General features: G+C 40.3%; 1 protein-coding gene across 1 annotated transcript in view; it reads left to right on the top strand.

Moving 5' to 3' along the window:
* Positions 1 to 471: 471 nt before the first annotated feature.
* Rrh (retinal pigment epithelium-derived rhodopsin homolog) overlaps positions 472 to 15,257 on the top strand; it is a 17,385-nt gene continuing 2,599 nt past the window's right edge. Inside the window, exons 1-4 of the mRNA XM_023710129.1 lie at positions 472 to 571; positions 9,611 to 9,764; positions 10,532 to 10,700; positions 13,741 to 13,919. Of these exons, the coding sequence (XP_023565897.1) occupies positions 472 to 571; positions 9,611 to 9,764; positions 10,532 to 10,700; positions 13,741 to 13,919 (602 nt within the window). The remainder of the gene's footprint in view (positions 572 to 9,610; positions 9,765 to 10,531; positions 10,701 to 13,740; positions 13,920 to 15,257) is intronic.

Raw genomic sequence — 15,257 nt, 5'->3', positions numbered from 1 at the left:
CCAATATTGGTGTACATTGGTACCTTTCGGGGCGTGAGAATTGAAAATATGGGGAGGTACTCTTGTCCTTTAAATTGTTATAAAGGTTAAAGGACCTGCAATGGAAAAGCTGAAAGGACCAACAAAACAGACTTAAGTGGTTCTTAACTTCTGACATCAGTTGGTTAGCACCTGCACCAGTTTTGAGGGCTTATTTAGTGTTGAAAAAGGGTGTGTGCTTGATAATCTGATTACAAGATTGAGGCTGAAATTGGGGAAAATTGGTGCTTAGTATTTCTTTGTTTGGCTAATAAGCTTTTCCCTTGCCTGGGAATTAACATCTTTTTCTCTGCGGCCCAATTAAATCCAAGGGAGGGTCTCTATGCAAAGGCCCTTCTTTGAGGTCTCTGGGTGGAAGTAATTGGTCCTTCAAACAGTTCCTAATTATCAAAAGATTATTATGAAGGCTGCCTCCATATTTCCCCCTCCAGAATGCTAAGGAATAGTTCAAGTAACAGTTCTCAAAATGAAGATGGCTTGGTCTTCTCGCAGACGGAACATAACATTGTGGCAGCTTACCTGATTGTGGCAGGTACGGCTTTTACCCTAGTGCTGTTAGGGAGCCGGGGGTTTTCAGCAGCAGGCTGAAAATAAGGTTCACATTTTAATGATGTTAAAGACATAGAATAAAAAGAAGGCCCACTTATTTCATGGGGTGAGTCAGGCTTAGCCTTTATCTCTGCTCTCTAGAGCAAAGAAGAGTGTGTGAGGGGAAGAGCATTGTTAGTGGAAGTTACTGTCCTGGGATACTGTGATAAATAACCTCAGGCGCTGAAAAGGGGCTGTGAAATTTTTTATAAATGTTTTAATACAATCATGACTTTGGTTATTACACTGTCTAAGTCTTTTGGGAAAAGTGTATTATGACAAAATTATATTTTTATATTGTTTGCTTCTCCTGTGTCTTTCACAGATTTTCTTTTGTAATGGTGGAATCTAGCTAAAGACTGAAAGATTCTGGAAAGAATATTAAAGTCCCCAGAGGAGCAGCAGTTGTTGTCCTTGAGGACAGTTAGAACATTCAGCTCCTTCCAGAAACTCTTGAGCTCCGAATTTTGTCTTTTAGTATCTTTAACATTGCAAGCCAGCTCCTTTGCCTTTTAGTTGTTTCAAATGAGCTATTTAACATGGTTATTGTGAAGAACAGAAGGACTGATAACCTCATGTTAATGCAGCAGCACAAGATGGCCAGTACTTCTGATAAAGTCATCTCTGCAGACAAAAAGAACCAGAGGAGATGACAGAAATTCTTGTCTTTAACATATTCACTTAACTGTGGTATGATATACTATGCAATCACTTTACTTCTGACTTTATTTATTTTTTAATTTTATTTATTTATTTTTTCAAACTGGTAGGACAGTTTCAATAATTAACACATTGCATACATTCCTCCCAGTGGTTAATTGCTGTACAAGATACTTCTGACTTTATAGTTAGTAACAAATTTTAGAAGTAGGTCATATTTGGGTTATTATTTTTTAATTAACTTTTACAAAAAAATTTCAGAAATGTTCCAAAGTGGAGTGAAAGGATAGCATATCTTTTTCTTTACGATCATGCTTTTTCCTCATAGTTTGCAGCTAGAGTTGGTACTTCTTTTCTAGAAATTGTGAACTTCCTTAACTAATTTTCATATGTTAACTCATTCATTTGACTACTTCTGTATGATAATTATGCGACATGTTCTTTTTTATTGTTGCAAAAATGAGACAACCTTATCGGATTTACGTGGAAATGCTTTGTATATAATTCTTTGGATTCAGCTAATTTTTTAAATAGGTGACCTAGAAAGCTATCCAACATTGATCTTATTTATAAGAGTAGCGTGGAGAGGAAATTTCCCAAGAAAATGTTCCATCTGGTTCTTATCCTTATAATGGATGTAATAGTCTTGTTACCACTACTGAAATTATTTGAATTCCTGATATATACCGAACATTGTTCTAAATCCTTATAAGTACCGAATAATTCATCCTTACGCTAACTCAGTGAGTTACTTTTAATTTTATTTCCTGTTAAGAAATGTGCCCAACACATCACTAAGAACTGCTGCTGGATTTGAATGGAGGCATTTTGATTCTAGATTCTACTGTTCTTCAGATCCCCTGATTTTCCTAATTTAACAAAATCCACTTACACTCCCAAATCCAAAGCAAAACTTGGAGAAGAGAATGCTGGTTTCACTGTGGCACTTTCATAAGGTCTGGCAACATACTTTGTTCTCTTAACCTTCCCTCAGTCTTTTCCAGCACTCTGACCCCTTCCTTTTCTCTGATGGCCTCCCTCTGCTTTGCAGTTTAACCTTTCAGTTAAGCTGAGAAGTAAAAGGTTATGGTGTATTTGAAAACCTGAGAGAATCCATAATGGATGAATTACACAATGAAATGAGAGGGAGAGAGAGGTAGACCACATGAAGACCACTGCTGTAATCCTGAGGAGGGAAGAAGGGGAGGCTGTGTGGGCAGAAGGCCTGGGGGAGACAGAGCGAGAGCGTGAGAGCTTCTGTGCGCTGGTGTGTAGATGGTGGTGCTGTTCTCCAAGACAGGAGCACACCCTGGAAGGCTAGGCTTGCAACAGGAGGAAGTGACTCTGTTCACTTAGCGATGTCCAATAAAAATCTGGACACAAGCCCTTGCATTTTATGGCATCCATCTTGGGTATAAAGAAATCATTCAGAAGATGTTCATTGAGAAAAGGAAGGCTCTGGGACAAAAGTTGGACAGTATACATATTTAATAAGGTAGAGTTGAACTTCAAAGTCATTAAGAAGGCTCTGCCACTGAGTGGAGCTACACTGCCAAGGGGAAGTATTTCCAAAGGGGTTAATAAGTGCTGCTTCGAATTAGACTGAGTGAAGAGATGTAACTAAGACCTAACTGATAGATGACATCTACAACTAGGGACATAGAATGTGTGAGGCAGCTACATAGAGAATAAAGGGCTACAGTTTTTGTGCAATGCCCCTATTACATGTAATACCCTTCCCAAGTTTTATCAACTTTGGTTACTATTGAGGTTTGTACTTGTTAGATGACAGTTTATTTCTCTGTGCTTTTAAAAATCATCAGACTTGTTGCTAACCCAGAAAGTGTTTTCCATTTTTATCAGTATTTCTTGTACATGGGCTACCATATTAGATGCTAAAATAAGACCAGAACATCAAATCAGCTATCATTGTGTGTTAACTGTTTGAAGAATAATAACAATTAAACTTAATTAAAATTTAATTAAATTTAGATACATAAATACATACTTAACTAAGTAAGATACATGTCAATACTGAAAGGACTAGAATTAATATAAAGTCTACCCGAGAAGACTAGGAATGTGTAAGAGTTAAGTGCTACAGGATCACATAAGATTAAGTGTGCTATACCTAAGTATAGGGTGTTTAGGGAGGAGACCCAGTGCGGTGTGTAGAACGCTTTGGGCTGAATTGGGCTTGGGCTGAACTTTGACAGATGGCTGGTTTTGGGACATATAGAGGGAAGGAGCAGAGAATTTCAAGTGGGAAACATATTAGTCAAGATGTACAATAAACTCAGGGTATTTGATGAATAACCAGAATAAGGACTTTGTTAGACATGTGTGGAGCCAAAAGAGGGTGACAGCAGATTGAGACAAAGAGCCCGGGTGGACATTTAGCTTTTATCACACCAGTAGGGAGAATTTTTTTTTTCTTCTTCTTCTTTTTTTTTTTTTTTTTTGGCTGGCTCAGGCTGCCCTAAGGGCGGGTCTGGTGTGGCATGTGGAGCTGGGGATTGAACCGCAGTCCCTGGCGCCTGACTGGGTTTGTCCATGCAAGTGCTCAAACAACTGAGCTAACCAGCAAGTTCTCCCCACTCCCCACCAGTAGAGAGGAGACAGAAGTTCTGAGAAGAGCCACAGTTAATTCTGTGTTGTATCAAGCTTATTCTACCAGCAGGATGGAAAGGAGAACAGAAACCAGGAAGATGAATGTAGTAGGATGCTACATGTAGCTGGAAGCTTTGACTGAAGTGCCAAGATGCAGGGGAAGTTCGTACTTAGCTGATGCCTTTGTGTGCTTGGTGTGTGGAGACCACTCTGTCCTCTGCAGTGCTCTTCCTGGGAAGCCCAACTCTGTTGCTGTGCATTGCACACCCTTTCCTTTGTCACTAGAGTATGGTAAGGTTTTGATCCTCTCTGCTGTAATCTATTCCTGCCCACCCCCATTAGGATTTAGGATGGCCACATCTGGATTGTAGAAAACTTCTGTCTTTTGAAGCATATGGGGGATGCTGACCTGATTAATGTGCACATCTGGTCCATTTATGACATTTCTCATTGTAAGTTAATAGACTGGTAATAACATTCTAGTTCGTAAGTTTAGACATCAGTCTCCTTGAGTCCAACCAACTACGGGGCAAATCTGAGCTCTAAACTGCAAAGCTAAGCCAGATCCCAGTGTGGAAACTCGGGTAGCAAGTGGGCTGGACTTTCTGCATGGATAGTCAAATCTTAAAGTGAGAATTCTTATCTAGGCCTATGTATTGGATGAAGAATTCAGATTTGGACATGTTGCCTACAGACGTGGTAAAAGGTTGGAACAGTCATATGATCTTACATACTGTAGATGCTTGATAAATGTGTTACCACAGTGATTTGAGTAAGGATAAGTTGTGAAACTGCGGCATATGTCAGGGCTGGGAATAACAACAAAAGTGCGGCTAACATGGAAGGAGAGGTGAAGCATGAGAAGAAAGCCATGGGCGTAACAGAAGCTTCAGGCTTCAGCAGAGAGAAAGAAATTAAACTATCCAATGTGAGGGCACAGTTGGTCATGCCAGCATCCTAAAGATCGGCAGGGATGACACACATGCCAGGGCCAGAGGGGTCAACAGGGATGACATTCAAGCCAGCCCTTGGTGCTGGCTTATGCAGCCAGCAGGTTCTTCTATTTTTTTTTTATTGCTATCTCACACCAACGCTTAGAAGGTGTCCCAAACAACTATAAGAACAGCAGGACTATTGAAGCATGTGAACTGAGATGAGCTTGGAACATTTTTTGAAGGGGCCTAAATTTAATTGTAATTCTACTTTCAAACATTCAACACAACAAAGTACATGGCATTTTTGTCTGTTTTTTCAGGTCTGATAAGTATTCTCAGCAATATAGTTGTTCTGGGCATCTTCATTAAGTACAAGGAACTTCGAACACCCACGAATGCAATTATTATGAACCTGGCTTTGACAGACATAGGGGTCAGTAGCATCGGCTACCCCATGTCCGCTGCTTCAGATCTGCATGGAAGTTGGAAATTTGGATATGCAGGCTGCCAGGTACTGGAGAGCTTTGCAATAAAAGCAAAATGAAGTAGATCAATGAAATGTAAATTTAAATGTCTTTTAAAATTCCAATAATTCATATCAGGTAAGGTACTATAGGATAATCAATATGGTACTTCACAAGTGATGGAGATTACATATGTTCTTTAAGAAGAGAAATAAAATCATTAGTCACTGTTAGGTTTTCAAAATTCCCCCAACTCAAGGGAAAAAAACCAACAACCAACATTCAACTAAAAAATGTGATGATCTGCATATTCAAATAAAATTTATGTTACATAAAAATTTTAACCCCTTCCTTCCACTTCAAACAATAAAACGTTGGTGGCAATCATACATAAGGAATGCAGTTAGATGACCATACTGTTGATTTTTTCTTAGAACGTTCTACATGAGAATTGTCATTAAATATATTTACTGTTATTTGTAGTAATGAAGAAATGAATTTACATTAATTTACATGAAGCTAGTAGGCAAATATGACAGTTTTTCTTAACAGTTTACTATGATAAACTATACAATTGTTATTATCTTGTACTTAGGACAGGGTGTACAGGGTTTACAGGGTCTTGCTGCATAGATCGGACTCGTAGTGATCCTCCTGTTTTTACAGCCTCCCAAGTGGTAGGATTACAGGCGCGTGCCACCAAGTCCAGTCTCAGTCGCAGTCTCAGCACGCTCTGGGGGCAGGGCTGGCACGGCAGGCCCGGGGATCGAATCCCCGGCCCCTGAGCCTGTTTGCAGGTGCTTTCATCCGCTGAGCTATTTGGCCGGCCCTGTGAGGCATAAAATTATGAAGAATAAACATAGCATAACCAAAAATACTCGATGCCCATCTGTGTACCAGCCAGTTTTGTCAAATTTTGATGTTTTTCAATCTGTGCTTCAGGCTGTTTTTCTTCTATTTTGTTTTTTAATTTTTTTATGTGTTTAGTACAGGGTCTACAGGGTCTCACTATGTGATCAGACTTGTAGTGATCCGGCTGTGTTCAGCCTCCCAAGTGCTGGGATTATAGGCGCACGCCACCACACCTGGTCTCCATCGCAGTCTCAGTGCACTCCAGGGGCAGGGGCAGGGCCAGCATGGCACTCTGGGGATTGAGCCCTGGCTGCTGTGCTCTGCCTAAGCAGGCTCTTTAGTCTGCTTAGCTATCTGGCTGGCCCTGTTTTTCTTTTAAAAGATAGAAAATGTCATGGCCAATCATATTCCTTTTCCTCCCATGAATGCTTTTCTTATCACATACTTAATATGTAGAAGCCACGTGTTGTCTAAATGTTTAAAACTGTGTATAAATGGTATCATGTTGGTACATTATGTGGTTTCCTTGTTAGTTGTTTTTGAGATGTATCCATGGGATAGATATGGCTTTAAGTCAGTTATTTTAATATCATATTTTTTTTGTCTGAATAAAGCCCCATATCCCTTTTCATTTTCCTGTTACTGAGCATTTGCTCCCAGTTGCTCCCAGTTTTGTCCTTTCATAGACAAGACTTCAGTACACACTCATATGCATGGAAAGCTTTACAATGTGAGGATTTCTCTAGCTATGCTGCCTCGAGGGCAGTAGACAATATTTGTGTCAATAAAATTAGATGTGGCCATGATGCTCTCCAAATGGTTATTCCAATTATGCGAACTTCTTCTATCCCACGCTGTCCCTAACACTTGGACTCCAAGTTGGACTTCTTATCATCATTTTTGTAACTATAGAGTGATACAGTTTTGATTTACTTGAATACTTACTATGGTTGTATATCTTTTTTTCCCCCATAATTTTATTGAGAAACAAATAGCAATGAGACAATTTCAAATCAAATTGGTAGGACAATTTCAATAATTAACACATTGCATACTGTCTTCCTAGTGGTTATTTGTTGTAAAAGATGCAGATATGATATCCTATTTATAAACATTTGAACAAATCCCTCTATTCATTGAATTAAGAGAATGTAGCTGTATATCTTTCCTAACCATTTTGAATACACAGATACAAAATGCTCATTCATCTGTATCACCTTTTCTTGTTTAGTTCTGTCATTTAAATATTATAGGTGTGTGATTAAGGAGATTATGGGGCCGAAGAAGAAAGTGATCAATGATGTAGATGTGCCTAAGGAGAGTCACATGGAAAGAAAACATTCTCTCAGGCTTTCACAGAGAGCACATTGGCCAAGCAATGGCTGTGACTCATCCACATGGCTGACACTGACAAAGGATCTATAAACTGTGGTACAGGGCCTCAGGATAAATCCTGAGGGGATTTCACTGACCTTATCAGATACAAAAATTACATTTCTTGTTATATAGGTCTTGCTTTATCTTGGTCTTAACCATCCACAGAAACGTATAAAAATGTAAGAAGTAAAGTCATGTTATGTTGAGCTGTAGGGGACTCAGGTCAACAACTTCTGACATTGCCAGTCAAACAGGAGACTCAATACTATTATGGACTACTGGACTATTTTGGAATATTTTGCTGAGTTCACACACCTATAATATGGTTCTATATCTTATGTCACAAACATTCAAATATAAGTGGGCTTATGTGAATAGCCCGTTCATCATTTGTGCATTTTCTTATTGAGTTTAACTTTTACTCCTGTTGAATGCTAAACTTTTTCGGTTATACGCATTTTACTATAATTTATGGCTCACTTAAAATTAAATAAAATTTAATTATACTTTTTTATTTGTCTTTTTGAGATACGGTCTCACTATGCAGTTCAGGCTGGTATTGAGCTCACTTTGTAATCCAGGCTGGTCTCAAACTCGCAATGATCCTCCTGCCTCAGCCTTCCAAACAATGGGATTATAGGCATGTGCCACCACACCCGACTCTTTACTTTTCATGGCTCATTTTTCACTTTGTTTATAGATTATGCTGCTATAGAAATTTTCATTTTAAGGCTTAAAATTTTAAAAATTTAATAAAATTTGAAAACTTTTTTTATGTATTTGGTAAAGTCTCACTCTGTAGCTCAGACTCTTAGTGATCCTCCTGTTTTCAGCCTTCTTGGTGCTGGAACTATGGGCATGTGCCACCATACCCAGTCTCGAGGCTGGCTTGGCATGCCCAGAGGCAGGGGCAGGGGCAGGGCTGGTGCAGCATGTGGTGCAGGGGGATCCAACCCCAGTGCCTGCACTTGCCTAAGCAGGTGCTTAGTCCACTGAGCTATCTCACTGGCCCTGAAAACACTTCCCATAAGTGCTTTTATTAAATCAATTACATTTGACAATGTAAAATGTATTTTAAAATAGTAAAATTTTAATATATTTGAAATATATTCTAACAATAGGTCAAGAATTTTAATGTGTTTGGAAGAGCTTTAGAATTGTGGTTTGTTTTTTTTTCCTTTTGACTTTCAGGTTTATGCTGGGTTGAACATCTTTTTTGGAATGGCCAGCATTGGGCTGCTCACGGTCGTGGCCGTGGATCGCTACCTGACCCTCTGCCATCCTGACGTAGGTAGAGCACTTTTCTCAGTTTTCTCAGTAAGGCTATTTATTGCCTAGGTGCACTCAACATACAATCTCTTCAAGACATAAACATGTAGTTTGTAATCAGGATTAGTCTTGGCTTTTTTGCAATCCTTACTCAGAAGTTTCTCTTTTTTTTGTATTTTAGGGAAGAGTCTACAGGGTGTTCAGGGTCTCACTACTAAATCTGACTTGTAGTGATCTGCCTGTTTACAGCCTCCCAAGAGCTGGGATTATAGGCACGTGCCACCTTGCCCAGTCTCAGTTGCTGTCTCAGTGCACCTCGGGGGCAGGGTTGGTACAGCAGGCCCAGGGACCGAGACTTGACCCCTGTGCCTGCGTGCAGGTACTTTAATCCACTGAGCTATTTGGCCGGCTCTTCAGAAGTTTCAATGAGCTCCAGTCATACCTTCAATAAAGTCGAGTTGCCCATGGCAGCCTGCAAGGCCCCATAGGATCTGGCCCCACCTGTCTGGCGTTGGCTAGGGTGACTCTCCGTGGAGGACCAGCCTCCACCTTTCCTACTCTGAAGCCTTCTGCAAATGCTGTTTTCTTGGCAGGGAAACGTGCTCTCCCAGCTTATCCTCTGGCTGATCATATATATCATTCACATTTTAGCTTATATATCATTTATATTTCCAGAAAAAGAATTCATGTACATAAGTTTTAAATGAAATAATATATCCCGTAAAGGATCAGCTTGATAGCAACTTTGAATCATAAATTAAAACAGAGAGTGCCTTCATGGCTATTCATGCTAATATTCTCTGTTCTTGTTCACAGGAAGAAGAATGACCTCCCACACTTACGTCAGCATGATTCTGGGGGCCTGGATCAATGGCCTGTTTTGGGCGTTGATGCCCATCGTAGGATGGGCTAGTTATGCCCCAGACCCTACAGGGGCTACCTGTACCATAAATTGGCGGAAAAATGATGTGTAAGACACAAAATCCTGGAAAAGGGTTCTGTAGTCAAGCTTTCAAATGATTGCACTCTATAATTCCATGCTTCTACTGTACACTTCCCCCAGCTCCACACCTAAGCTTGGATCTTGTTTCCCATAGAGTGTGGCAAATGCTTCTCTGGCTCGGCTGATGTGATTCAAGCAAGAGACAAAGCAGAAATCATGCCTGTTTGCAAGTCAGTGTCGTCCAGCTCCTTTTGTCTCTCTTACTCTGCCCCTCTTCCTTCTCTGTCCTCTCCAAGGCAGCAGTGGGGGATGTCATTCGCCCTTCCAAAACCTGCACTTCTCTGAGTCAGGGTCCTCAGTAGGAAGAGGGTTAGTAGAGATGGCCAACTCTGATGAAGGCCCAGGCCACTCTGACAGCCACACAGCAAAACAGCAGTCATTGCAAAGTGTTGCCTGCTAGATAGGGGTGCTCATCTATATTTTCCATGAAAATGAGGACAATTTAGTTCACAAAGAGAAGCAAGAAATCCAGCTCTGCCATCATGCTGCAAAAGTAGCCCAGATAGCATATAAATGAATGTGCATGGCTGTGTTTGAATATCCGATAGCTGGCTGGGTGGAGCTGGTCCACAGGCCATAGTTTACCAACTCTTGGCCTCAGTGAAAAGTCAAATAGAAGTCCTAACATTTTAATAATAAAATAACTCTCAGTGTTATTTGCAATAGCCTTCTCTTCTTTCTCCTCCCTCCACTTAGGACATTAAATGAGTAGTCATGTCTGCCTCTCCTTCCAGATCTTTCGTGTCTTACACGATGACAGTCATTGCAGTAAATTTCATTGTGCCCTTGGCAGTGATGTCTTATTGCTACTTCCACGTCACTCGGTGCATCAGACGTCACACAGCTGGTGACTGCCCCAGAGACCTCAACAGAGACTGGTCAGATCAGGTGGACGTAACAAAGGTGAGGAGCAAAATCCTGGAAAAGGGTTCTGTAGTCAAGCTTTCAGGTCAATACATGGTCGAAAGAGTCCCATGGCCTTGCCTCTGGTCTCCTTTCATCCATCCCAGTGTCCACTCCCCAGCTCATCCCCTGGTGTTTGCCTCCATATTTCGAATTACTGTACTTGTTTGTCTACTGCTTGGATAGTCCTGGATTTTAGTATTGCTGGACTTCATACTATAGACATTGAAGATTCATCTCTCTCACCACCAACCTGCCTCTCCCTGCCCTTACGCTTTCTCTCTCCATCCTGACACTAAGCAGGTGAACAGTATTTGGCTAGATACAGGGCCTTCTCTCTCTTCTCTCTGTGTTCATCTGGCCATGGACAAGATGCCTGTGTCCTTCTTCTGGCGCACCCTCCCTGGCTTGCTAAGAGTGGCTGTTCTATGACTGCTGGACAGAAAGCCATCTTCCCCACAGCTCATTTCAGTACCAGCTGGGCATCACTTGTGCTTCTTTGCAGAGTCATGCTGCCTCTTTTCTTCTTGCTTAGCTTCCTCTTCCTAGTTTATTTCCTCTGATTTGGTGGAATACATTCTGTACATAGTTCCTGATGTTCCAAAGGATATAAATATTTTAAGACTTTGTATAACTGAAAATGTCTGAATTCTACTATTGTGTTTGCCTGATTATCTGCTTGGTCTAGAATTCAAGGGAACACAAGAGTATTCAAAGGCATTTTTGGAGGGATTACTCTGTCTTGCTTCTTAGCTCCCAGGATGGCTGCTACAAAGGCCTTGGCATTCTGGTGACTGATCCTTTGTAGTGATCTGTGACTTCTTTCTTGAATAAAGAAGAAGAGAACTTGCCCAAGTTTCCAGTCTTCTGACTTTCACACCAGTGTGCAATGGTGGGTTCTTTAGTCACCCAGCACTGGGTACTTTCTTCCCATACTCAATATGGAGTCTTGGGCCTTCTTCCTAACACATTCTTGTGTTATTTCTCTAGTGATTCCTGACTCTTTTCTTTGTTCTTTCTTCATAGAAATCTTTTTACTTGGATGTTTACATTTTTGGCTTTATCTTCTGTTTTTCTCTCCTACACTCTCTCTTTTTGTTCCTTTTGCCACTGTCCTTATTTGTTTCCTTTTGTGTCTAGTTTCTAGATTTCTGTAACCATATCATGCTCCACTGAGAGTAAAGACAATGAAGCCTAAGTTGAGTGCAAAGTTTAATGAGCACCAAAAAGTTCAGTAATAAAAATGAGTTTGACACAGTAGTTTAAGGAATCAAAGTTTGTGCAAAACTCATGTGGAAGAAATTATGAAATTTTGTTGGAAGATCTGACCCTACACTTAGAGAACGACTTGCCCTAAACCTGTCCCTCAGCCTGACGGAGTCATTCAGCCATTTTTTTTTTTTTTTTTTTTTTTTTTTGTACTGGGGATTAAACTCAGGACCTTGTGCTTGCCAGGCAGGTGCTTATTCTACTGAGCCATCTCCCTGGCCCCACAGATTTCTTATTATACTTTTAACATTTTTCTTCTCAGTATAAAACCACTTTTATAGATAAAAAGGTTATTTTGTCCAGTAGCCTACATTTTCATGGCTTCCTCTTGTTTTATGGGTAGGTATCCTTACCTTCTGTGATATTATGTCTATGTTTGCATTTTCCTCCTGTTCTCTGTGTGTCCTGGAGGTGCTATAAGTTCCCACACTATTTCTCTGCTCATGTCAGTGTTTCCTCAGTGTCTCGTGGACAGTTCTGTCCTGCATAGTTAAAAGGGATTCTCTAAAAGGCCAGTTGCCAACCCAAGGGGCCCATTACCTGGGTGTTTCCTTTGGAGATTTCTTACTGTATCCCTAGGTATTTTATCCTGGGCTGACCAGTTCCCAAGGAGACAGGTCTTTCCTGTCCCTGTGAGTGTGGGGAGGGGTAGAGCAGATAGCCTACTTTTTTGCAGCAGCAGGTACCCTACTTTTCCAAACAGGGCAGTGTCTGAGCCCAGCTTCTGCGTTCTGAGTGTCCCTGCTTTCGTCTTGATGCTGAGCCTCTGGGGTTCTGATTCTTCCAGGAGAGGAGAGGGCAGTCATTGAGCAGGGTAGGGACCTGGGGCTGCATTTGGAGCCTAGTTGCCTCTTTTTGCAGATCTAAACCAGTTCTCCCTCTTTGAGTTCCACATGCACCCCCATCCTGCCCCTGTTCAGAGCTGCTGGTACCTTCAGCTCTTAGACGTCTGTAGCTCTGTGGAAAATCTAAGAGTCTTTACTTGAGTTCTCATGCTGCTGGCTATTTTCAACATTTTCTTATGTATTTTTCAATCCTTTTCATGTCTAGTAAGTAATTTGCCATTTGCCCTATAATTATTATTATTATTATTATTATTATTTTAAATTTGTTTATTTATTAACATTTATTTTGGGGTGTGTGTGTGTGTGTGTGTGTGTGTGTGTGTGTGTGTGTGTGAGTGTGGCCAGCTCAGCCCACCAGGGGGCGCAGCTGGCTGGCATGTGGTGCTAGAGGATCAAACCGCGGTCCCTGTGCTTTATCAAGCTTGTTCCAAGTAGGTGCTTTAGACCACTGAGCCATCTCTCCAGCCCTGCCCTATAATTATTATTTCCATTAAGAGACAAGCTATTGCCTAATCCATGATTCTCTGTACTTATGGGGTTATGATTTTTTTTCTTTTAATTATTTTCCATGCTAGTGGAGTTTCAGGAAGCAAGAGTGAAAAAACAAACGAACAAACAAGAAAACAAATAAGTTATTTCTCCATTTAAACATGATACAAAGGAGCTCTTTTACAAAATTGTCTGCATTGTATGTAAAATATATTCAGTTAAAGTTGCCTGCCATAGAATTTACTGAGCTCAAGATAAGACTTTGTCTGGCAGCCTGTTGTTATCCTAGGTAATTTCAGGTACCTAACCAAAGAGCAATTGTGTCATATACAACACAAACTTAAACTCCAATCCAGATAACTTTATGCTGTCTTAGCTATATTCAGTATTTAAATGTTTTAGATGCCGCACAGGGCGAGTGTCTGTTTCTATTCCAGATGTCTGTGGTCATGATTCTGATGTTTCTGGTGGCGTGGTCTCCTTATTCCATCGTGTGCTTATGGGCTTCCTTTGGCGACCCGAAGAAGATTGGCCCTTCCATGGCTATCATAGCCCCGTTGTTTGCAAAGTCTTCCACTTTCTACAATCCTTGCATTTATGTTATTGCCAATAAAAAGTGAGTATATGTTAAATGCTTTTCAAAGAAAGGACACGGAAAGAATACTCGAAGTACATAATGTTCTGAGGTTTTAAAGCAGCGAGTGGTAGAAATTCATTCCAATCTGGTGCCAGGTTCTTCGGCTCAGCTGACCAGAGCAGCATTCAAGATCTTAAATGCCTAGCGCTCCAGCTTTGTGACAAGTTCTTCCCACATGGTGGCAGAAATGATCTTCAGAGACCTGAGAACCTAGTTCTACCAGCCAGATACCTCAGACAGTTCTGTGACAGAAAAGTCCTTGCTGACCAGCGTGGTTTGAATGGCTACCCCACCCCAAGTCCATGGACCAGTGCCTTCTTTTCTTTCTTTCTTTCTTTTTTTCTAGGATAAAAGTTTTCTTTTCTTTTTTTTTTTTGCAGAACTGAGAATTGAACTCAGGCCCTTGCACTTGCCAGGCAAGTGCTTTTTCAACTGAGTTATCTCTCCTGCCCCATAAATTTACTTCTGTTTCCAGATTAATAGCATTTCCATTGCCCCTCTAGGTCCTGTGCCTTTTTTTTTTTTTTTTAGTGGAACTGGGGATTGAATTCAGGCCCTTGTGTTTGCCAGGCAAGGTCTTATTGTACTGCGCCATCTCCCCAGCCCCCTTCTTTTATTTTAAAAAGAGAAAAACAATAAACACAATGATACAGAATTTTGAAACAATATAATAGAAAGTTAACAATGGCTAATATATTGCATATTGCTGTCTTCAAATATGCTGCTCATATTATGAGATAGGTATGCAAAATGATCAAACAACGAAAGCACAAATCATGCTTTTCATTGAACTAATTGAAATCACTTATATGCTTGTCTTAGATGATAGATAGATAGATAGATGTAGATATAAAGATATAAAGGTAAGCAGAAGGATTTTTTTCCCGTTCCTTCTTTTTCCTTCCCCCATTCCAGTTGTTCTATCCATTTGTAGTTTTGTGACTTCTTGATGATTTCCATTCTTTTTAGTGCATACTGAAATCTTTTTTTTTTAAATTTTATTGAGAAACAAATAGCAATGAGACCGTTTCAAAACTGATTAGTAGGACAGTTTCAATAATTAATACATTGCATACTGTTGTCTTTGTGGTAGTTATTCATAGTACAAGATGCAGACATGATGTCCTGACCAAACACTATTAGTACAAATCTTTTTTCTCATTGAATTAAGAGAAAGTAACTGTATATCTACCCTAACTATTTTGTATATACAGATACAAAATGGTCCTTTACTTGTATCCCCTTTTTTTGTTTAGTTTTGTCAGAGATGGGTATTCCATTGCCATTTAAATATTGTAGGTATGTGAATTCAGCAAA

The sequence above is a fragment of the Octodon degus genome, unplaced genomic scaffold, assembly GCF_000260255.1.
Source record: "Octodon degus isolate 3935 unplaced genomic scaffold, OctDeg1.0 scaffold00016, whole genome shotgun sequence".
NCBI lineage: Eukaryota > Metazoa > Chordata > Mammalia > Rodentia > Octodontidae > Octodon > Octodon degus.
Note: the sequence above shows the minus strand (reverse complement) of the source record. Positions and strands in the feature narration are given on the sequence as shown.